This window comes from Onychostoma macrolepis, chromosome 22, assembly GCF_012432095.1.
Source record: "Onychostoma macrolepis isolate SWU-2019 chromosome 22, ASM1243209v1, whole genome shotgun sequence".
NCBI lineage: Eukaryota > Metazoa > Chordata > Actinopteri > Cypriniformes > Cyprinidae > Onychostoma > Onychostoma macrolepis.
The window spans coordinates 16,688,755-16,713,847 of record NC_081176.1 but is presented as its reverse complement, the minus strand read 5'-3'; the positions used below and the strand labels follow the sequence as shown (position 1 = coordinate 16,713,847).

Sequence of the window (25,093 nt, the reverse complement as noted above, 5' to 3'; positions counted from 1 at the left end):
TCTTCTTCTTTCTCATATTAACAGTAGGCTATACATTAGTTGTGGTACATTTAGCACTGGTTTTCAATCCGTAAACCTAGAAAACACCCATGACCCATCAGGTCAAAAGCAATAAACTAGATATTAACAAGTTCTTTATGGATCTTTAAAAATTTATTCTACTGTAAAACACCTTTTCACTTCTAATTGGAAGCGTGTTTGAATGTGAAGCCTTGTGCAGAAACATGCCCCCATGGAAAAACGATTTCACCTAATTTAATGTGGAAATAATCATCTTTTCTCCATTTTAGCTTCAGCAAATTACCTTTCTCTGAGCTTTTCATTGCTTTTCGCGAGTTTGTTTCACTAGAGAGACCCTGTAAGTGTCCTCCTACTCTCCAGTTAATTGAGGGCTTCTGACTCGAAGTGCCCCCTTCACTCCTGAAGACAGCTGACTGTTTACACACACACGAGGGAAAAAATGGTCCAGGATTCTTCTTACTGCCCATAAATTAAACACAATATGTTGTGCGCAAGGTAACTTCCTTAGTCTTTGGAGGAATACATGCCAACATCAGGAACAGAGTGTTCAATCACTCCGCAAACTTTTTTCCTGCGTAACCAAACTGCCCCAAACTTTCCGATGGGATCGCCGTGGAAAAACGCGCAACTGTGAGACTCAAACATGGAACTGTTCAAAGTCTTTTTAAAGTCATCCATCTGCGTCTGGTGCCTGTGTTTACTACCGCCGAAGTTACTTGCGCAGCTGGGTAAGTCAAAAACATGCTTATATTAAATACTAACGCTGTTTTAAAGGCATAATTTGACGCAGTTTTAAAACGGTTTCTGTATCGCGTATCAGATTGTGCTATTGATGGAAATTAGTTAGCCTATGTATGCAACCTCTAAGCTCTGAATGCAAAAAATAAATAAAATCAAATTTGATGCTTGCTTGTTTACTCAAGAATTTGCCATATTCCCAGTGCAAAATTTAAAGATTCACAAACCTTGTGCATAAAAATGTTTTATGTACTTTTTCCCATTATTTCATGTTGTCATTATGATGCTACTATTTTTTATTTTTATATTGCATGTACTATTTTTTTTATTATTATTATTATTTTTAACTGGCCTCATAGCATCAGATTAAAAGAGTTTGTATGGGTATTCATTGATTTTATTGTTTTTTTATTATTTATTTATTTTACTGCAATGCATTATTTTATGTTGATATGTAGGCTATTTTATTTCATTTAGCTCATAACCGTTTAAAAGTTGTTTATATGATGTTTGTCTGGCTGCGTCAGGAACATGGTGTTAAGATAAATGTGCTTTCAATCCGCAAGACATTGTTTTCATTAGTGCTCAATATCCCGGTTCTCCAGCGGGATTGAACAGCTGTTTGAAATCTGTGCTAAACTTCGTTGTAACTCTGCGCACTGACATCCATTTGCGCACCAAATGGAGAGTCTGTCTGTGCAGTTCTGATAGAAACGTGCTCTGTGGAGAAAAGGACGCGCTCTCTCTCTCTCTCTCTCTCTCTCTCTCTCTCGCTCGCTCTCTCTGTCTGTCTCTGTGTGTGCGTGCAGATGTTTTCAGCAGTCATTAGAGCAGTCAGTAGGTGAGTATTAAGCCTCGGGGGTGCAGTAATTGTGGGAATGTGAGCCTCATGATTGTGGGGTCAGACTGATTAGTGAGGCTGTGATATCTTTACTGTCCTTTCCTCCAGCTCATGTCTCAGTGCCATCACAGGCTATAGACCTGTGTAAAGGTTTAATTTTTTTTTTTATTAAATTTTTTTATATAGTCTGTATTTGTCTGTAAATAAAGTAAAATAGAATACAATAAATGTATATAGTATATAACATTCATTTAATACTATTTTATTTTTAATTGTTAATTTTTGCATAGATAGAGACATAGATACCTTTTCATCATAATGTCAGGAGGAATATATATATATATATATATATATATATATATATATTAATCTAGTTAAAATTATAAATCATTTTAGCAGCTTATTTATACCAGGAATGAGGCGATTTTGGTTTATTGTTTTTATTTGGTTTACTTTATTATTATTATTATTATTATTATTATTTATGTGCATGCCCTGCAGTACCTTTTATGACCACAAGGCACAAAAAACCTTAAGTCTAGTGGTAAATATTGTGAAAAAAAAATTATATATATATATAATATCCAGTCAATTGCAAAACATTTTAGCTGCTCCTCTGTATCAGGCATAGGGTGATCTTTGGTTGCACTTTGTTTGTTAGTGTCACCAGAACTAATATTATTGTAGGCTAATGAATGACATTATTGTATATTAAAGTTTTGACATGATTGTACATTTATTATTTTGTACTAAACTCCTAATTTTGGCGGGTAATATTTCTATTGTTTGGAGTTTTAGGGATAAACAAAGCTGTACATAACGTTTTCAGATAAATGTCTCAATTTTTGGTATTGCACAAAATCCTCCCAGCGGTGTCCTTTCATTCAGCAGACCATGAACGAGTCTTTCTCCATGATATTTCTTCAGTGAATCATCAGCGTTGACTTTTCAGTCTTTATTAAATGTCCGACAGCTGTGTGTTTGGATCATGTGATCTCATCCCTCATAAGCCTCAGTCAACAAAATTGAGTGAAAAAGAGATGTTACCGAGTCCTCAGGGTTTGGGTGAATTCCTGGCTGAGCGAGAGGAGGAAACAGATGAGTGTGTTTGCAACTGTGAAAGTCTTTCGCTTTAATATCAAGGACAGTTTCCTGTGGTCACTGATATTTCATAAACGCAACAGACCCAGACCCAACAAACCCATTTTTTGAATGAATCTCTCTCTAGGGCCAGATAGAGTGAATATCTGGAGCTGTTCCTCTCCTGCAGTGCAATCAGCTCTTCATTCAGCCGAGAGGCAGACTGTCACAACAGATAACTCACATTCAGCAGCCCTGCAACCCTCCCACATGCACATATGGATGAACTTGTGTGAAAGATCTCCAGCTTTAAGAATCCTTAAACACTATATGCTTAAAATAAAGATTCTTTGCAGCTTGTTTGGTTCAGCAGGATCCTTCTTATCAATTTGTTCATTGCTCTGCAGGAGTTTTTGGTCAATTTTGCAAAACTTTTAAGAACAAACACAAAACTTGTGATTGAAATAATATGAGATTTAAAGAAATACTATAAATCACTCGTAAAGGTTTTTTGCTCCCCTGAGAAAAGCCTCAAACCTTTTGAAAGGTTTGCATTGCCCCAAATAGCTATATTTCTCTCGCAAAGGTTTTGTGTTCACCCAAGAAGCTTTACATTTGCTTACAAGACTTTTGTGTATTGAATTTGTGTATTGGTGATTACAATAATGAGATGGAAGGAAAATCGATGATTTGCTTGCAAAAGTCACCCCCAGAAAAAAAACCCTTTCATTTGCTCTCAAACTTTTCATGTTCTCTCAACTTTTGCCAAACTTATGAGAGCAAGTATATAAGTGGTGATGGAAACAGGAGGAAAAACTATGTTGCAATGCTTTTGCGAATGAACAGTTTTTTTTTCTTTCCTCCGAACATAATGTTACTTTTTTGTTCACTGTTTTATTTTGACTTTATATCTCAGAATGTGACTTTATCTCTCACAATATGGCTATTTCTTATAAAAAAAAATATCTTACAATTGCCTTCTCCATTTATTTTTAGTTTGGGCTGAAAACATTTGCATCTTGTGCGTGTATTTATGTGCTTTTCCAATTTCTTTCAGTTAGGCTATTGATTAAGTTTAAACTTTTTTTCTGGTATATGTCAGAATGCATTAGCGTCATACGATCAGAGCATTGGTTTGTGGTTAATTTAAAACACCAGTACATAGAACTATAGAATAAAAAGTTATTTGTGGAAACTTAGGTTCTTCTATTCTGTCAAACCCATTTAGCTTTATTTATATTTCACTTCTGAAACCACTTGAAGAAGTCAAAGGTTTAGACCTGGCTTAGCACAAAAAAAAAAGGTGTTTGCATTGTTCAAAATTAGTGTGGTGTGCAACAGCATAAATGTTGAGAAAGTAGACGGTGTCTATGTCTAATCTGAAGTTTTCAGTGGAATTCCCTGGTGAGGAAGTGTCTGAAATTCACCCCGTCCCTAAGTCAACAGATTAACTGGGCGATGTTTACCCAGCGGCGCTGTCTCAGCTTTGGTTTGAGGCCTGAAAACACGAGTGTTTGTGGAACCTTTGACCTTGCGTAGCAAGATTTGACTGAGGTTGTCACCCCTGCAAGTACAGACAAAGTCCAAATGTGGCTTGCTCTGTTAAACGTGGCCTTCTGGTGAAACTTATATGCTCAGATCTTTTCAACTGATGAAACTTCTGTTCTGTTTCTATGAGATGGATTTTTGATGTGATTTTTTTTTCTTTATGGTTGAATGAATCTTTATTTTTCTTGCATGTTGTCTGTTTTTATTTCTACACCTGTGATGTCACTTTTTATTATTTTATTTACAGAAATTTCTACTTTGCTAAATTACTTTGCTGTGGTCATTATTATATATTATATTGTACTTTAAAATTGTGATGTCACTTTCCTGTTGTCTCTTATGTATTTCATTTAATTTTGCAGTTGTGGTGTCAATTTTCTTTATGTTGTTATTCTGTTCTGTTATTTATTTTTTTATTTTTTATTTTATTGTTATTTTACTTTTCAGTTGCAATGACAAATATCATTTTAGTTTACATTTGCAATGTCACTTCTGTTGTCATTTTTGTTTTATTTTATTGCATTTTATTTTACAGATGTGATGTAACTTCATCATTTTATTGTATTATTTATTCATTTACTTAATTATTTATTTATTTATATTATTTTATTACATTTTTATTTTATTATTTTACAATTTCGATGTCATTTATTTTATTTTACAGTTGTAATTTTCATCAACTTTGCTGTTGTCACTTATTTTATTTTATTGGATTTCACTTAGCTTTTTATTTCAGTTATGAAGATGATGATATATATATATATATATATATATATATATATATTTTTTTTTTTTTTTTTGTAATCATACACACTGAAGATTTCAAGCATATGTCCTTCTGAATCTGTGAATGGTGTTTGAATGGAAAGTAAAGCGAGCACCCAGTAGCTGCTTTTACTTTAATCTTGTCTTTAAACTGGCCACCTTGAAACTCCATTACCTCCTCTTTAGAAACGTCCCCTCAAATCATCCCTGCATCTCCCCACCAAACCATTATTAAGAATTTATAAAATGAACACTTAAATGTCTTTATCTTCATCTTGCCCCATTACACCTCTAAGAGTAAAGCTTAGAACGTAATTGCAGAGTAATGATCCTTGAATTAGGCTGGAAAGAGCAGAGCATTATGGACTCTAAACCAGCCGAGACATGATCTCATCAGCGCTCCATTGGGGCAGAAAGCCCTCTCGGCCTGGCCTCGTCTTCCCTCTGGAGAGCAGACAGGATTAGAGGAGAGATTTTCTGCTCTTTTCCATGCCGGTCAAAGGTCACCTGCCCTTATTCTTTATGGGGACTTGCAGATGGTTAGTAGAAACATGTTCCTTTGAACAAACTCTGCATTTGAGACTTCACTGAGAGATGTAGCTTAAACCAGTTCTTAACATTTTTAGATAAAAATGTGAGTGATTTACTATGCAAAACTTGTTGACAATATGCTAGAGTGTTCCTAGGTGGTTGCTAAAGTGTTCTGGGTGCTTAAATGGTTAATTACTTGTCCAAGACTCTAATGACATTGGCCAAAACTCTCCAATCTTGTGAGATGATACTTTAATATTTTAATATTGCTTCCTTTGACCTTTTTCTTTTTGTTTTGTTGCTCTTTGCTGATGTTTGTTTTGTGTCTTGTTTGTGTTTTTGTGTTGTATTGTTTTTTTTTTGTTTTTTTTTGTTTTTTTTACTTGCTGACAGTTTTATTTGTTTGATTGTGTTTTGGTGACAATTTATTTGTTGCTTTGCTTGTTTGTCTTTTTGTTTTGTTGTACTTTGCTGATGTTTTGTTGCTTTGCTTTTTTCTTTTTGCTGTGCTTTGCTGACATTTTTATCTTTTGCTTTGCTTTATTCTTTTTGTAGTGCTTTGCCGACATTTTTAGTTGTGCTTTTGCTGACCATTTATTTGTTGCTTTGTTTTTTTTTTGTTTTTTTTTCTTTTTGTTTTGTTGTGCTTTGCTGATGTTTGTTTTGTTTTATTTGAGTTTTTGTGATGTTTTGCTTTGCTTTTTTGTTTTTTTGTTTAATTGCGCTTTGCTTTTTGTTTGTTTTTTCTTTGTTTGTTTGTTGTTGTTGTTGTTGTGTTTTGTTAACAATTTATTTGTTGCTTTGCTTTGTGTTTTGTTGTGCATTGCTGACATTTTTCTATTTTGATTTGCTGTTTTCTGTTTGTTCTGCTTTGCGGACAGCAATTTATTTATTTATTATTTTTTGTTATGTTTTGCTTTGTTGTGCTTTGCTAACAATTTATTTGTTTCTTTGTTTTTTTTTTAGTTTTGTTTTTATTGTGCTTTGCTGAATTTTTGCTTTGTTTTTTTTTATCTTTGTTTTGGTTGCTTTGCTGAGCTTTGCTGACAATTGATTTGTTTGGTTGTACGGTCCGTGTACGTTGCGTTCATTCGTTTTTTGATTAAATATTGAAAATAGAAACATGAGAACACGGCACCATTTTCATTTTTCGTTTTGTCAAAAAAATGAAAAAAACAGAAATCTCCTTGATTTGCCGTTTTTACATTCAGGGGTTGAAAATGGATAAACAGCTGGAATGTTCGATTTTCACGTGTGGGAGGGAATGAAACGCCCCATTTCACTGATTGGTCAAGCAAAAATGAAGCGGTGCCGTCATCATGTCGTCTTCAGTACTGTGTAACAGAAGACGAGTCCTCCGCTGTTAAAGTGTTTATTGCAACTCCTGCATGTCATCTCTCTCATCAAACAACCAGACTAAGAAATGAACGGGTTTACTTCTGTGTAGGCATAAACTCTATATGGCAATTATTAGGTGCTTATTGCAGAAATATGTATGTAGCTCGGATCTGCAGCTACATTACCCTTTAGTCTATTTCTTTGGCGCACCGCACATTTTATTTAGCTGTCCAGTTATCAAAATCTGTGTGGCAAGGCTGCGTGGCGCACTGGACAACACTGGACGAATGCATTTACTTTATAGTGAAGCGCAGAGCAGTATTGATTTTAGTATATCCAGCAGTCATAACTTTTATTTTAGACAGTACAGTTTCATTAATAATGAGTATAAATTGATTTAATTTTAGACACAAAACAGTCTGTTTTATTTGACTTAAAACACAGGCGTTTCGTTCTTGAATGAATCCGAGTCTTTGAATGAATCGTTTGAGTGAGTGGTTCAATGACCCATTTGCTTTTCTCCTGAATCGGTTGAATTAATGACTCTATGACTCAATCATCAACACAATGACTTGCCGCCACCTACTGGCGATTTAACCTTCATAATTCAAGTAGCCTATCCAGTTGTTTCATTTTGTCACTCATTTCATATTTCTGTAGGCTACTCAAAATGTTTTTGTTTAAAACAATCTCATTCCATAATGAAATTGTTGTGTTAATGCATTTACTACTGTCTGAGCAGCACTAATTCTGTAAATACATTAACTTAAGATGCAGCTTCTGTGCCATCAGACTGGTACTGATTTAATTGGTAACACCTATAATGTCATATTTTTCAAATATTGACTAAATTCAGGAATTTAATATTAAAGGTGACAGACATATTTTATAAAGTTAGAAAAATGCCCTTTTCTATAAAAATAGCATGCATTATATACATGTGTAACATGCCATTAGATAATGACAGTATCATATAAACTTCTCAATGAAAAAAAAACTCACGCTAAAATCAATACTGGTCTGCACTTCACTATAATGTAAATGTTCACTATAATGTAAATGTCACACAGCTTTGCCACACAGATTTTGATAACTGGACAGCTAAATAAAATGGGCTGTGAGCCAAAGACTGCTGACTTCTTTCTTTTTTTGCTGACATGTTTTACTTTGTTTTTGTTTGTTAGGCTTTGGTGAATGACTTTTCTATTTTTGTTTTGTTTGTGTCATTGTGTGTGTGTGTGTGTGTGTGTGTGGGTGTTTGTTTTGTTTTGTTTTTCTTCTATTTTTTTCTTTTTGTTTTGTTTTTTGTCCTTTGCTGATATTAGCACCAAGTGAATGTCCTGTGTACTGTCTAAAGTTTACATTTTCCCACCAATCTATTGTGTCTATAACGTCTGCTATCCGACCTGTCTCAGCTTCCCACGTTCACTGGCAGAGATGGCATGACATCCAGCCCAAACTTTCTATTAGCATGTTCAGGGGGAGCATTAGAGGATTACCAGTGTACTGCTGGCCTCATACAAAAAGTGAGACAGGTCCTGTCGATCTCCCTTCCCCTCATAATTAGCCGCAATAGTGACATCCGACCCACTTCGGCTCTGAGATACAGGAAGGATAAGGTGTTACAGATGTGCTGTCTGAGGAAATGGCAAGGGCTTAAAAAGGTTTTAGCCTGAAAGTCACATGTCTATTTTTGTCCCTCTGTTTTGCCGTGAGACCTGGACACACGTCACTGATTCTGCCGACCTTTTCGGCGTAAAGTTAGGAGCAAGAAAAAGGGGGTCAGATAAGGTGCGCTATTTTTACCCCAGATAAACGTCCGCCGCTGAGGAAGTCACTTTAACCCCCATTTGGGTTTTAATGAACTTGAATGACGTTTTCAAGCCACCGTAATGACACAGTTTTCGACCTTCTCGCTCGCTGTCTTCTGAGCGCTGACCTTTGTCTTTGCCAAAAGGTTGTTTTAAACTCTTTTATGAATATTAAAGGTTGTAATTTAGTCTGTGGTTTGACTATGTCCTTGGTTTTTCCAGCTCCAGAGTGCTATCCGGGTGGATACAGAACACTGAGGAACGCATATCGTAGTGTTGATTTCGACTCCACTGAACTTCAGAACACAGCGATACAGGATCTGATCTGTGACCATTCGCTGCCGCCCGGATGGTACCGATTTTCCATAAACAACAAGCCTGCGGAGATGCCGACCCGCTGCGTTGAGGTGAAAAGTTGTCAATTCGTTCTAACTCGTTTCCAAACTGCAGTTTCTTGATCTCTGTTTCTTTTTGCAGATGAACCGCTGTGGGACACAGGCTCCAGTGTGGTTGTCTCTAAAGGACAGCTCTCTTCCGAGGCCAGGAGAGGTCAAGCAGCTCTCAGCCTGTGCCACTTGGCAGTTCTTCCATGGAAGCACCAAAGACTGCTGCCTTTTCCGTATCCCAATCTCGGTCCGGAATTGTGGAGAGTTCCTGCTCTACTTCCTGCAGCCGACACAGGGTTGCATGGGATACTGTGCGGAAGGTAGAGTAACGTGACTCATTTTTGATGGTTTACAAACACAGGGGAAAAAAGTACCTAGAATAAATTAAATTAAATCATTTGTAGGCCACATTTCAACCCAAAAATATTTAATATTTATAATTTAAATAATTATTTTTATATTGAATAAATATGCTGGATTTTTATGAAAATAATGTCATCACATACACGCACACGCACACACACACACACACACACACACACACACACACACACATACAAGTAATGATCCTAAAAGCATTTCATTTGATGTTTGAAATGAAAAGAATTAAATGTAATTGCAAATGATTTGCATCTTAGTGACATAATTCACCTATAATTGCCTCTAAAACAGTGAGGCTTGCACCAGTAGAAGAAACAATGAAGAGTTTCTTTCAGGCCCATTTAATAGCACATCTATAGATGTTCCCTGCACAACAGCCCAGTGAGAAACTGCCATCTAATTTGTAGGGGGTGATCAATATTTCACTTTCTTTGGCTGCGTTTCCTCTCTGACTTTCTCAGACATCTCCTAGATCCATATAAATGACTGTTTCATCAACCGTGTGTGAGAGTATTTGGGTCATTTTTAGTTTAGGATCGATTTTGGGCGACTGAAGTTCTGCAGGGGAGCAAATCAGATTACTGGATTCATGTAGCAATATTTCACGGATTTATGACACTTCCATGACGGCTTCAGGAAGAAGGAAACTGTTTGGGTTTTAGAGTTTTGGCACGGCATGAAAGTCAGGGTTTCGTTCCACAGCACTATGTACTATTTAAGGTGACATAAGTCAGACTGATCTTCTTACACAAAGGTAAGGTCTAAACGATTTAATAAATAATTAAATCAATCAATCAATCAATCTATCTATCTATCTATCTATCTATCTGTTTGTCTGTTTATTTATACTATAAAAGTTTAAACAGGTAATGTTGAGCATAAAATATTTTTTTTATTTAATAAAAACTAATGTATTCAATAAAAACAACATCCTTCATGCATCATAGGACTGATTTTTGCAAAAAGGCATAAAAAATAAATAAATAATTTGTTTTCTTAGTCACTTTGGTGCATTTCTCGAATAATCTTAATATTTGCAAAGAAGTATTTCTCAAAATAATTCGTACAAACAGCACCACACAATGGATTTCCTGCAAGAGCCTGTAATTTACTCAAACTCTTTAGTTCATCTCTCAAAAGACCGTATTTATGTCAATGAACATATCAGTGCCATCAGAATGAAAAGTCCTTGTGTCATTATTCACAAACAAGATAGTCAAAATGCTTAGTCATGTTGTCAATATAACAGTGCACTCTGTTAGTATTACCTGATGTAAACTATAGTTTGAATGAGAGTTACTGTACTGAAATGCAAAAGGCTGCACTTCTTATGTATGCCATATGTCCATTTCAGAAATACAAATTTACTCATTACTGAATGTGGGATATTGATTGAAAGACACTGTTTCAAAATGTTTGAATTATTGAGGATATGGTCGATCTCCCAATATTTAGCTGCACCCTTCAGCCATTGTAAGGCCATGATTGACAACATAGTCCACAATAGATATGTGCCTCTATCCTTGGCCTCTTCTGCCTCTTCCTCTGTTTTGCCTCTGTATCCTTCCACCAAGCATCCTTACTCCTCTTCTTCCTCTCGGCTGTTGACCCTGATCGTTTTATGGATGTTCATCCATCGTCAGAATTTGTAACTCTTGTGTTGTCCTCTGTCTATATATGCTTTCCAGTTGAAGATTCATGAGATGCACCTTTGAGCTATTTCAGAGAACTGGTTGATCTACATTCTCTTTATTAGTGAAAGTCAAGATTCACTTGCACAATTAATGGCAAATTTACAAAAAGTCTAATAGAAATGAGTAGAAAATATGTTTGACAGTTTATGACAACTAGATCAACCATTTTGCATTTAATGACTTATAGACAATGAACTAATTACTAGATGTTTTGAGGGGTAAGACTATTGCACAGAGAACTATATAACACATTTTGAGCAACATGACATTAGCAAATGATAATGTAGGAAACCGCAGACAAATGTACATAATCAGTTGCTTGAATGAACCAAAGCAATCGCAACTTGTTCAAAAGAATGAGAAACTGCTTTTATGATGTGCACAAGTGACTAGATGATGTTGAGGATGAACAAGTAGTTTTGAGCAGTTCATTTCTAATCTGAGAAATGCACCAAAGCCTCTGAGAAAAACTGTAATAAAAACCACATTTATATATTTATTTATTTATTTATTTATGTATGTATTTATTTATACCGCGAAAGTATAAACAGGAAGTGTTTTACATCATTGGTTAACTGGTCATCTAGAAAAAAATATCTTAATAAATATATATATATTTTTTTTCTTTTTAAATAAATATGTTTAATTGTTAAAATGTTAAATTAAAAATATTTATTGATTTTTTTTTTTTCAATTAAAATATAAAAGGAAGTTTAATGACTTTGTTGTTGTTTGTTTTGTTTCATTAGTGGCTTCACCATACACGCCTAAATCATGCCCACCTGGAGAAACCAAAGTTAACGGCTTATGTAAGGGTAAGTTTTTTTTTAGTTCTATATTTTTTACATTTATTACATCTCTGTATTTCTATTTCATCTCATGACCTTTTCTGTGAAGCGAACGTCCCCTCACTGCCCTCAAAACCCGTGGTGACCCCAGAGCTGGTCGGCAGCAGCGTCCACCTCCGCTGCTCCTTCACTGGGGTGACGTCCATGTGGCCGGTGGGGTATCAGGTGGTGTGGGCCAGATACTCCTCCAACACCATGAAGGTGGAGATCAGACGAGACACGACCATGAGACTCTACTCACTTGTGGAGATGGACGGAGTTCATTTCAGACTGGGAGAAACGGTAAAGAGACTATTGTAGAATGTGGTTTTAATGTAAAATTAAATTTAGAAAGTCTAATTTTGCTTAGGATTTGTTGAGAATGATAAAAAGAGCTACAATGTTTAGTAAATTGCTGTAAAATTTCCAGTGTTATGCAAATACATTTTAGTGTGGTTAGCCCCGCCCTCAGTGAAATCTCATTGGTCTAAAATCCTGCTGCACATATCTGCATATTAAACATCAAACGTGTTCTGATTGGATGTGAGTTTGTCGCTTTTATATATATAAAACATCATGTTTGCTAACCATCTGTGAATTAAAACGTCACATTACTTTTTTGACGGACATAGTGTATAGTGCATGCATTGTACATGTGCGTGTCTTTTTATCGAATTATAATATTTCCTTCACAAGTGAGCATTTACGTTTTTATGCACATTTTGGAACATTTTAGCATCTTTTAGAATTTTTCACTGCAATATACCAAAATTCATTAAAACAAATATTTTTTATTTTTTTATTTATTTATTTTTTTAATGTACGTCTTCTTAGCATACTAAAATATTTCCTTCTCAAGCAAGTGTATAAATTTTTTTATGCACATTTAGGAAATGTTATTTTAAATACAGACAAAACTGAGAATTATTTGCTGCGATATACCAAAATTTGTACAAAAATTGTACACATTTTTCAAAATGGTAAAGAATTTATATGAAGTTCATATACATTTGAACAATTTTTATAATTTGTAAAATAAATACGTAAATGGGAACCTGGCTAGACACTGAAACCTAAAACACCATTTAATATGTAAAGTCAACTACAATCAATATTGCTTTTGCTTTTTGACTACAGCTATGAATTTTTCAGGAGTGATAGAAATATGTTAGATAGCAATATATGAATGTGATATAAATATTTGAATTTTTTGCCACATCTGGTGAGTCTTAAAGCACTATCATTGTCTTTTGATTTTTTTTCCTCTGGCGTAATGTGCACCAGACAGCCGTTAAACTCTCGTCTTACCAGACTAAGAAAGGAAAGGGTTTGTTGAGGGGAGTCTTCAGTCATGATGCCCTTTGACCTCTAATGTGAGTTTAGAAAGTGTTTCAGTGGAAGTGAGACCGGGTTAAGAAAGAGGAAAGGTCAAATCGAAGCCACATGTGTATACAAACCATAAATAACACAGAAGTGAAACACTGAGGAGTTTTCTCTATAAGTTCAAATCTGATTTGTTCATTTTGATGTGAAGTTTGAAGGAGGTTTAAATCTTGAAGTTTAAGATGTGCTGTGCTACCTGCAGTCATAAAAAAAAAACCATGTGTTTGTAGATAACACAGGCCCCCGTTTGTGGAGCACCATCATTCTGGTTTGGGTTGTGAGGTTCCCTTAAACATGTGTCACAGCTGGACTTAGTCAAACACGCACACACACAAAAACACACCTCGAGCTCCCTGTAATTCCCATATACAGGCAAAACAGACCTGAAAATCCATCATACACACACAAAAGGACGTTCAAACAAACATAGTTCATTTCAGTGCCATATTTGGCTTTAAATGCCATGTAATGATGTAGTCTGTTAAATACATTGGTGCGTTATGAAATAAATCTTTGATTTTTAGGTTTTAATTCTCATCTTTGTTTTGTAATTAATGGTTCATTGTATATTGTAGTATGTATATTGTAGTATGTTTATTGTAAATGTTTCTTAAAATAAAACAAATAAAATTAATTTAAATAAAACAAAATATTAATTTATTATTTTATTTTTATTTATTTTTATTTATAGATAGATAGATAGATAGTATATTGACATCAGTAAGGCAACATTCCCATATATGAATAAAATCTATTAAAATAATGTAATTTTTATTATTATTATTCAAAAGTTCATTATATATTTTATTTTTATTATTAAAATTGTATATGAATTGTTTGTTTGTTTGTTTTGTTTTGTATTATTATTTCTGTTATTTTTGTTTTTGGCATAGATATGTTGCTGTATTAGCAAGGCTACATTCCCATAAAGGAACAAAAATATTACAATTTAAATCACTTTGATTTATTTTTATTATTAAAGTAATAAGTAAGAGAATGTGTTCCTTTTAAATAATTTAAATAATTAAAATAACTAAAAATAAAATTAATATATAAAAATATAAATTAAATTATGTTCTTTTTATTAATAAATGGTTCCTATTATTATTATTATTATTTAATAATTTATATTTTTTTATATATTTTTATTAATAAAAAATAATACATTTTATTTTTAGTTATTTTTAGTTATTTTAATTATTATAATTATTTTTATTGAATTGATTAATAAAAATGAAAGCATTCCCTGCAATAAAATTTGTATAGTTTCTATCTCTTCGCTCAATCAGCATGACCTTCATGACAGTCTGGTTTGATTGACAGTTTTCCTGCAGTGTGTCGACCTTCCTGTTAAACTCCTCCAGCTTGCAGTCGGCGTCTAAAGAAAGCTCTGGGTTTTTTGCGGGAATTAAGGTAAATCCTGTTACATCTAATTCTTCATAATTATGATGGATCATGCGTTATGCACAACGCCTGAAGCAATAATTACTGGCTAAATACACATTGCAGTACTGCAAATATTATGTTGCATAATTGCCCATGTCTAACAGAGTTGTATGATGATGTTTGATTTACACTGGCTTCGGCCAACCATCCAACACTTTTTCTGCAGTTTATTCCAGATGTCCTGTACATCCGTGAGGACGCTAAAAAGCATGTTTTGGCTGTACACAGCACAGTCCCTATTCCCTGCCATGGATTTGAGCACAACCGCCGCTGCAAAGTGACTCTTGCTCTCAGCGTACATGAATCAGGTGTGTGTATATTAGTGTGCGAATCACTGAAAAACCCGTTGGGAATTGTCATTGTTGGAAATGATGACAATATTAATTCATTTTTCCCCCATTATTTTTATTATTATAAATTTTAAATGTATGCGTTTTGTTTAATAAGTAAAGTTTTAATTGTTTCTTTCATAAACTATTAATTTTCACATTCATATATATATATATATATATATATATATATATATATATATATATATATATAATATTATTATTATTATTAATTCAATTCAACTCAAGTACTCTTATTATTATTATTATTATTATTTACTATTTAGAATTTTAAACATGATTTCTATACTTTTTGTTTTTATTTATTTGTAAATGTTTATTATATTAATTGTATTTTTATACATTTTATTTATAATTTTGTTGTTTGTTAATTTCATTTTTATTTGTTTTATATTTACAGTTTTAAATTTCTATATATTTTTTTTTATTTGCCAACTCAAGTGCTCTGATGGCTTCTGTGAAAAATTGTTCCGAAGCCAATCTTCCAGATGTTATTTTTTATTTTTATTTTTACATTTTTAAATTCATATATTATTTTATTTGCTAAATCAAGTGCTCTGATCGCTTATGCGGAAAGCAAATCGTAAGGAAGTATTTCGGTATTATTTTTATTACAATGTTTAAACATGCTTTTTTATTCTATTTTGGTTTTATTTTTATTTATTTATACATTTGATTGTATTTTATTGTACAGTTTTTAAACTCGTATATATATGCTCAAACCCTCTCAGTCTCAAGCTATTTTTTTTCCTTTTTCAAAGTTAATTTGAATGTTTTTTAAACTGTGAATATTCTTTCTTCTTCTTCTTCTGAATACTGATAGAAATCTGTATTTGTGTTCATAAAATGTCTTTCTCATCTTGTCTTACGCTTTATGTAGCTTTGGTAAAATGCTTTGAATGTGATCGCATATGCATGAATTGTCCTTTTTCTCTCAAGAACATTTTGTATTTGAGTTTTTTCCTTTCATTTGAGGATATATCTACTGATAATCTCTGTCCGAATGTCTCAGACAATGTAGTCATGGAGGTTTCAAACGTGGCCTTATCATCCTGCTCGGTTGAGCTCCTGTCCCAGCCCTGTCGAAACAGCGTCTGTGCTCAGGGTACCGTGACTCTCAGTGCTGTTACTGATTTCACCCGGGATGGGAACCGGGTCAGCTTCCTCTCCACTCAGCCCGCCGAAGGCAGCCCTCGCCTCTGGAGAGGTTACAACCCTCCTGCACTGAAGGTTAGCCAAACTTTAGCATGCATTTCAAATTTAATATTAGCTGCTTGATTGGTTTTGTACTTAATTATTATCTGTAATTTGATAAGTGCTCTTTGAAATGGCCTTCGGGACAATGAAGTGCTTAAGATTAGAATATATTTACATGATAATGATTTCAAAGGGAATTTTTCTTCCTCTTTTTACAATTTGACCCACCCTGTTGAACTCCAGTGTGCCCTGGTAGTACACTGACATTAACCAATCACAACAAAGGTTATTTGCATATAGAACTCTTAGAGGTACAGTAGTAAATGATAGTCTAAGGGTGCAAACAACACTGTTACCACAGTTTTCACACTTAAAATAAGTAAAATGTTTTTTATAAAGAAGAACCCAAGAAGTAGCATCATTTGGACCATTTCTATATCAAGGTGGGATGTTAATTTTTACAAATTATGTTGTGATGATTGCATTAGTCAAACATTTAACCCTGTTACCAAGTAAGAAAAAAAAAATGACAACGCGAAAATTAGAAAATTATTAAGCAAATATTTTTGCTCAATAATTTTGTGGAAAATAAGTTTATTAACTTCTGTAAATCAAAATTTCAAAAAGTAATAGATTCGTTTTGGCTACATTTGCAACCCTGTTACTATTTATGCGCTATGTACTTTTTTTTGCATGTTGAAAACATATTTATGTGTTCTGTATCCCTCTGTGTTGTGTTTATTTAACTTTTCTGTTTGAAAGATAAATGAGCCTTTAAATCTGCTTTGTAAATGCTTTATAAGGTATAAATAGTCCTCACTTTAGATGAGCTCTCAAAAATAGATGGCTGGCAACTACTAAATGTTTTATAACTACCTGACTTAATCATGAATTACAGCAGGAATATGTGTTAATAAGGCATTTATTAACACACTGAGCAACTATTATCATGTGCCTAAATAATAAGATTCATAAATGTACATTTAAATATTTTATTAATTATTTACTTACACTTTTTAAATGATCTTATGAACCACTGACAACTGCTAAATAACTGGTTTGTAAATAAAGTAATAATTTAGAAATGATAAATTGGTCATTAATAAAGTATGAAAATACAATTATTAAACATTATACAGGTGCATCTCAATAAATTAGAATGTCGTGGAAAAGTTCATTTATTTCAGTGATTCAACTCAAATTGTGAAACTCGTGTATTAAATAAATTCAATGCACACAGACTGAAGTAGTTTAAGTCTTTGGTTCTTTTAATTGTGATGATTTTGGCTCACATTTAACAAAAACCCACCAATTCACTATATCAACAAATTAAAATACTTCATAAGACCAATAAAAAAAAAAAAAAAAACATTTTTAGTGAATTGTTGGCCTTCTGGAAAGTATGTTAATTTACTGTATATGTACTCAATACTTGGTAGGGGCTCCTTTTGCTTTAATTACTGCCTCAATTCGGCGTGGCATGGAGGTGATCAGTTTTATGGAAGCCCAGGTTTCTTTGACAGTGGCCTTCAGCTCATCTGCATTTTTTGGTCTCTTGTTTCTCATTTTCTTCTTGACAGTACCCCATATATTCTCTATGGGGTTCAGGTCTGGTGAGTTTGCTGGCCAGTCAAGCACACCAACACCATGGTCATTTACCAACTTTTGGTGCTTTTGGCAGTGTGGGCAGGTGCCAAATCCTGCTGGAAAATGAAATCAGCATCTTTAAAAAGCTGGTCAGCAGAAGGAAGCATGAAGTGCTCCAAAATGTCTTGGTAAACAGGTGCAGTGACTTTGGTTTTCAAAAAACACAATGGACCAACACCAACAGATGACATTGCACCCCAAATCATCACAGACTGTGGAAACTTAACACTGGACTGTTCAGGAGTGGCTTAACAAGAGGAATACGACAACTGTAGCCAAATTCCTTGACACGTCTGTGTGTGGTGGCTCTTGATGCCTTGACCCCAGCCTCAGTCCATTCCTTGTGAAGTTCACCCAAATTCTTGAATCGATTTTGCTTGACAATCCTCATAAGGCTGCGGTTCTCTCGGTTGGTTGTGCATCTTTTTCTTCCACACTTTTTCCTTCCACTCAACTTTCTGTTAACATGCTTGGATACAGCACTCTGTGAACAGCCAGCTTCTTTGGCAATGAATGTTTGTGGCTTACCCTCCTTGTGAAGGGTGTCAATGATTGTCTTCTAGACAACTGTCGGATCAGCAGTCTTCCCCATGATTGTGTAGCCTAGTGAACCAAATTGAGAGACCATTTTGAAGGCTCAGGAAACCTTTGCAGGTGTTTTGAGTTGATTAGCTGATTGGCATGCCACCATACTCTAATTTGTTGAGATAATGAATTGGTGGGTTTTTGTTTAATGTGAGCCAAAATCATCACAATTAAAAGAACCAAAGACTTAAACTACTTCAGTCTGTGTGCACTGAATTTATTTAATACACGAGTTTCACAATTTGAGTTGAATTACTGAAATAAATGAACTTTTCCACGACATTCTAATTTATTGAGATGCACCTGTAGATATGCTCAAGAACAAAACATTTATAGCTGTATTTATAAACTGCTTACTAATGCCTATTAATGTTGGAACAATGCTTTATAAAGGATGAACTGACTATTTACTAATGCTTAACTAATGATTCATAGTGTGCATTTATTATAAAGTGTTACCGACTGTCATTTTCAGAATATTTTCCGACACATTTTTGTAACAGAGTTGAAATAAAAAGAAAACCTTGTATGAAATAAGTAGAAAGTAAAGAAGAAAATAAAACAGCCCATATAAAATTTTGTGAGACAGTTTGACAGACATTTTAACATTTTCTTTTTTGTGTGTATTACAGTGTTGAAAAATAGGAAACTTCATATAAAATACAATAAAAATAAAACCACTTATATAAAATCATTCTTTTGCATTTACTTTTTTCCATTTATTTATTAGTTAGTTTGTTAGTTAGTTAGTAATACAGTTTAAAAATAGAAAACATTATATAAAATAATTAGAAAATAAAACCGCTCATATAAAATCTTTTGAGACAGTTTGAAAATTTGTGTAGCATTTTCCTTTTTTTTTTTTTTTAAACAGGGTTGAAACAAATGATATTAAATAAACAGAAAATAAAACAGCTCATATCAGTTTGACAATTTTTATTTATTTATTTATTTTTTTTAGCATTTTCCTTTTTTGTAACAGGGTTGAAAATAATTGATATAAAATAAATAGAAAATAAAACTACTCATGTACAATTTTGTGAGACAGTTTGACAACCATTTTTTGAGCATTTTCTTTTTTCTCTCTTTCTGTTGTATGGACTAGTAGAGTTCAGCAGGGTTGAAAAAATGTTATTAAATAAACAGAACATAAAACAGCTCATAACAGTTTGACAATTTATTTATTTATTTACCATTTTCCTTTTTTGTAACAGGGTGGAAAAATTAAAAATCTGATATAAAATAAATAGAAAATAAAACTGCTCATGTACAATTTTGTGAGACAGTTTTACATTTTTTGAGCATTTTCTTTTTTCTCTTTGTCTGTTGTATGGACTAGTAGAGTTCAGCAAAGGTTAGATTTTTTCGTACCACTCCAGGTTTGAAATATACTGTGACTCGGCCTTTACAGCTCTCATAATTGACCCCTGCTGAAAGGAAGAAAGAGCCTCTAATAAGGCCAACACTGAAAGGACAGACAAGAATGTGGTAATTCAGAAGAAAAGAAACGTAAACACACATAAACCGCCAGTCTTCTTAAATAATGTGTCACCGCCGGCCCCAGACCACCATCTGTGTTGTCTGTAAACATGAAAGCCGCTCAGTGCCCTTTAATAATGGGAAGAGACTGTACTCTTCTGCATTATAATTAGACAAGAGCCAGCATAGCTCCGCAATTATTATCCCTATCAATGGCATCTAAATTGCAATAAGTTGATTCCCTGAGATGGTTTCGCTACTTTTTTATGAGTCATTTTTCTATGTAAGTAATAGATAAATTTGCAGTGCAAATAGCTGCCAGTATGAATGATTCATTACCAATTACTTCTTTTTTTCTGTATGCAGATCACAGTTCAAGATGTTCCAACGGCGACCTGTTACTCCCTTACTGACCCTCATGTCATTACGTTTGATGGCAGGTAAAATAGACAAGTTTCTTTCTTTCTTATTGCTCAACTGGTAAAGCTTTGCGATAATGTGACAATAACAATGGCAAGGTCATGGGTTCAAATCTCAAGGACCACAATAATTATACGGAAAGCTTTTTATTTATTTATGTTGCATCTGTTGTCATGAAATGTGGACTTTTTACACCGATCTCACAGTAATTCGTAAATATTTTACTAGGTGGCTAATTCGTACGAATGACCACACCTAACCCTACGCCTAAACCTACCCCTTACAGAAATCATGATTTCTAGTGCACATTTTATGAGCGTGTGCGTTCTCTGGGATCGAATGATTACATATCGTCGTATAACACAATGCTCCACCAACTGAGCTACACGAAACCCGAATTATAACGCAGATAAAAGAGTACATTAAACATTAACATGAAAATGTCCTGTTGCTGATAGGGGCACAATTGTAGTATACGCTCTGATGGGTCGTATTTCAGGGATTAGGACAAACGACCTATACGGGCGTATTGGTTGGAGGACAGGTTGGGAGTTTTACATGGCAGATGCTTAAATGGTACATTTTCAGGTAATGTGTGTATATATATATATATATATATATATATATATATATACTGCCCTACAAAGGCAAAAGGCCTTAACTCGCTAGAGTGTGAAACTGAGAAAAATGACTTTAAAGTTTTTTTATTTGTCCAGCCAAATTAATTATAGGTAGGACACTGGAAATCTGGCAATTAGATGTTTTAGTAATGAAAATGATCTACATTCAAAAATTGTGTGCTTAAACTAGATTTGTACCCCTATTTTGAAGTTACTGTACTCTGCTTTTGCATTGTCTGCAAAGTCACACCAAGGCAAAAGGCAGTAACTTCCACATTATCAATATTTGGTTGCTGATCACCATTTACAAAATCGTTATAGTAACACCTGTAAAAATTATATTGATCATAGGCTATTGCATATAGTAGTATGACTGTATTAATGTTTTTTTTGTTTTTTTTAAACACGTGACCATTTTGCTACCAATTTATTTGCTGCTCAGTATAACCAAAGAGTATAGAAGACCAAGAGGCGAAACTCTGTAGAACGTTCCATTGCAACCACAGCGCCCAGCAGCAGCCCTGCGCTTCCGCCATTCTGGGGTGAAAGCGACTCGGCAGTCCACTAGATTCTAGCTGTCGCTATGACAAATATCAGCTGATTTGTTTTGCAACGTGCATTAAAGCTGAAATACAGCCTGAACAGTGACAACAATAACGTACAATCACTAGACTAGTGATCATCAAATCCTTTTAACAGTTTATTTTACAGACTTTATTTTAAAGTCTTCCCTTTTTTTCACAAAAACTTTTGCTCTCTAGAAACCATGTCCGTTTCGGCTGAAAATATTTCAAGTTCAAATGTTAGTATTATATACACTGAATTAATATCTACATATGAAATTAATTAAATTAATGACAGAAAAATTAGGAATGTTGGACAATAAATATATAACAGGAATATTTTTGCAGTATTGTCTTATATTAATGTCCGTTAAAGAAAGACTTAAAATATATATATATTTTTATGTACAAAAAAAAACTAAACAAAAACACATTCTCCAAAATTGTTTAATTATTTAATTATGACAGACACAGCAATGCATCATGTTCTAGATCATATAAATATATAGCCATTATTGTCCAAATAACTGGCAACAAAAATGAGTACACCCTAAGTGAACATGTCAAAACTGTGTACAAAGTGTCAATATTCTGTAGGGGCACCATTGTTATCTAGCACTGCCTTAATCCTCCTGGGCATGGAGTTCACCAGAGCTGTGCAGGTTGTTGCTGGGATCCTCTTCCACTCCTCCATAATAATATCACGGAGCAGCTGGATGTTAGACACATGGTGCTTCTTCACCTTCAGCTTGAGGATGCCCCACATGTGCTCAGCAGGGTTCAGGTCTGGAGGCATACTTGGCCACTCCATCACCTTCAGCTTCATCAGCAAGGCAGTTGTCATCTTGGCATTATGTTCTGCTTCAGAATGTCACAGTACATGTTGGAATCTATGTTTCCCTCAATGAACCACAACTCCTCAGTACCAGCAGCACTCATGCAGCCCCAGACCATGAAGCTACCACCACCATGCATGACTGTAGGCAAGACACAATTTTCCTGAGACTCCTCACCAGGGCGTCACCACACATGCTGGACACCATCTGAGCCAAACAAGTTTATCTTAGACTCATCAGACACTCAACTTCTTTGATCAACCCTTGCGAGTCCTGTTTCGAGTGAAACCCGTCTTGGAAAACCTCTGTATGACACTGGCCACTGTACTGTAACTCAGTTTTAGGGTGTTACCGAACTTCTAGGCCATCTTTGTGGAGAGCAACAATTCTAATTCTCAAATCCTCAGAGAGTTCTTTGCCATGAGGTGCCATGTTGAGCATCCAGTGGTCAGTATGAGACAATTGTACTCAAAGCACCAAATTTTAACTGCTGTAATATAAGATACACAAATTTGTATAGTCCTGTCAAGCAGACAAAAACATGAACATGATGAATAGGACATGTGGCTTTGCATGGTTAAACGACGTATAGCTGTTTTCACATAGAGTGTACTCACTTTTGTTGCCAGCTTTTTTGACAATAATGGCTGTAACACTTTATAATAACTGCACACTATGAATCATTAGTTAATCATTAGTAAATAGTCAATTCATCATTTATAAAGCATTGTTCCAACATTAATAGGCATTAGTAAGCAGTTTATAAATACAGCTATAAATGTTTACTTTATTAATGATCAATTTATAATTTCTAAATTATTATGTTATTTACAAACCAGTTATTTAGCAGTTGTCAGTGGTTCATAAGATCATTTAGAAAGTGTAAGTAAATGATTAATAAACTATTTAAATGTACATTTATGAATCTTATGATTTAGACACATGATAATAGTTGCTCAGTGTGTTAATAAATGCTTTATTAACACATATTCCTGCTGTAATTCATGATTAAGTCAGGTAGTTATAAAACATTTAGTAGTTGCCAGCCATCTATTTTTGTGAGCTCATCTAAAGTGAGGACTATTCATACCTCGTAAAGCATTTACAAAGCAGATTTAAAGGCTCATTTATCTTCCAAACAGACAAGTTAAACAAACACAACACAGAGGGATACAGAACACAGAAATATTTTTTCATGATGCAAAAAGGAAACTGTACAACTAAAAAGAAAAATTAAAGTGTACAGTTGGACAGTTTCATTTTTTTTTTCATCTTGAAATAAATATTTCTGAGTTCTGTATCCCTCTGTGTTGTGTTTGTTTATTTTTTTCTTTTAGGAAGATAAATGAACCTTTAAATCTCCTTTGTAATAGATATGCTTATAAATCAAGAACAAGGCATCTATAGCTGTATTTATAAACTGCTTACTAATGACTATTAATGTTGGGACAATGCTTTATAAAGGATGAACTGACTATTTACTAATGCTTACCTAATGATTCATAGCGTGCAGTTATTATAAAGTGTTACCGAGTTATTTTCAGAGGACAGTAAAATCTTTACTGCTATACAAGCTGCACATTGACTACTCTAAAACATATCCAAGTTTCATTTCTATAGAACTGTCCCTTGAAAAGATATACTAAAATGAGGGGTGTACTAACTTTTGTGAGATACTGTATTTCAGATCTAGTGGAGTAATAGTAAATAATAATATAGTAAGTAATTGTAAATGTGTAAAGTTGCATAAGCTCATTATAACTTAGTGTCACCCATATTAATCATTATTATGTTTTCTATGGCCAGGACCTGCAGTTCCTAAAAGGATTTAAATTTACTACTAGACTAAAAACAGTTCAAGTTAGAAGGTGCATAAGACAGTGCTACGTCCCACTTCAAAACACATAATATTTTTTTACACTTTTGTGAATATTAACCTGTCAGGGTCTTTCACGATTAAGTATTGCTGCCAAGGTATCTAGTCTTTACAGTGCTTAGTTATATGGAGCTCTTTGGTAGATCGCGATCTATCTAATTCGTTTGTCTACACCATAATTTAAATGTGGCAGACTTTAATGGACAGTAAAATGAAGGCAGAACACCGTATAACTCCAAGCCGGCACCTTAACTTCATTTTGACGTGCAGTTAAACAAAGGCAGAACGCCGTAACTCATTTTGAGCGTTCCAAACAAAGCGAAAGAGCGGTAACTGGTGTTATACGCAAGCGGCAACCTCCCGCTCTCTCTCGTGAAGCCAACACGGAAGTGACTAAAACTGCAATTCATCGACTGGCCGCTGGAGGCTGGTTGCAAAGGGGAGTCAATCCCATAGACTCCCCATGTTAAAATGCCCAACTTTACAGCTGAAAAAAACATGTTTACAGCCTGGTGCAAAAAATTATTTTGATCTATATAGCAAATTTTGCCCTTCATGACAACTGTGAGGGGGGTGAATTTTTTTAGAACTCATCTGTTTAAATTATATTGACCCTTAAAGTTCTGCATAATTAGAGCGTGGCCAGTTGAGTGACAGGCGGATTGCCGCTGCTGTCACCACTGGCGAGCTAGGTGGGCGTGGTTTCAGCAAACAGCTCCACCCATGTACC

At 34.2% G+C, this 25,093-nt stretch overlaps 1 protein-coding gene across 6 annotated transcripts in view; it reads left to right on the top strand.

Annotated features, from left to right (window-relative positions):
* Positions 1–419: 419 nt before the first annotated feature.
* si:ch211-246m6.5 (von Willebrand factor D and EGF domain-containing protein) overlaps positions 420–25,093 on the top strand; it is a 78,372-nt gene continuing 53,698 nt past the window's right edge. For 2 of the 6 annotated variants that reach the window (XM_058761467.1, XM_058761465.1), the window contains exons 1-9: positions 420–749; positions 8,896–9,080; positions 9,151–9,379; positions 11,884–11,949; positions 12,032–12,264; positions 14,668–14,757; positions 14,957–15,098; positions 16,153–16,370; positions 20,415–20,488. In XM_058761467.1, the coding sequence (XP_058617450.1) occupies positions 665–749; positions 8,896–9,080; positions 9,151–9,379; positions 11,884–11,949; positions 12,032–12,264; positions 14,668–14,757; positions 14,957–15,098; positions 16,153–16,370; positions 20,415–20,488 (1,322 nt within the window). In that variant the 5' untranslated portion in view covers positions 420–664. The remainder of the gene's footprint in view (positions 750–8,895; positions 9,081–9,150; positions 9,380–11,883; positions 11,950–12,031; positions 12,265–14,667; positions 14,758–14,956; positions 15,099–16,152; positions 16,371–20,414; positions 20,489–25,093) is intronic. The other 4 variants (XM_058761466.1, XM_058761462.1, XM_058761463.1 and 1 more) reach the window with 3 other exon arrangements.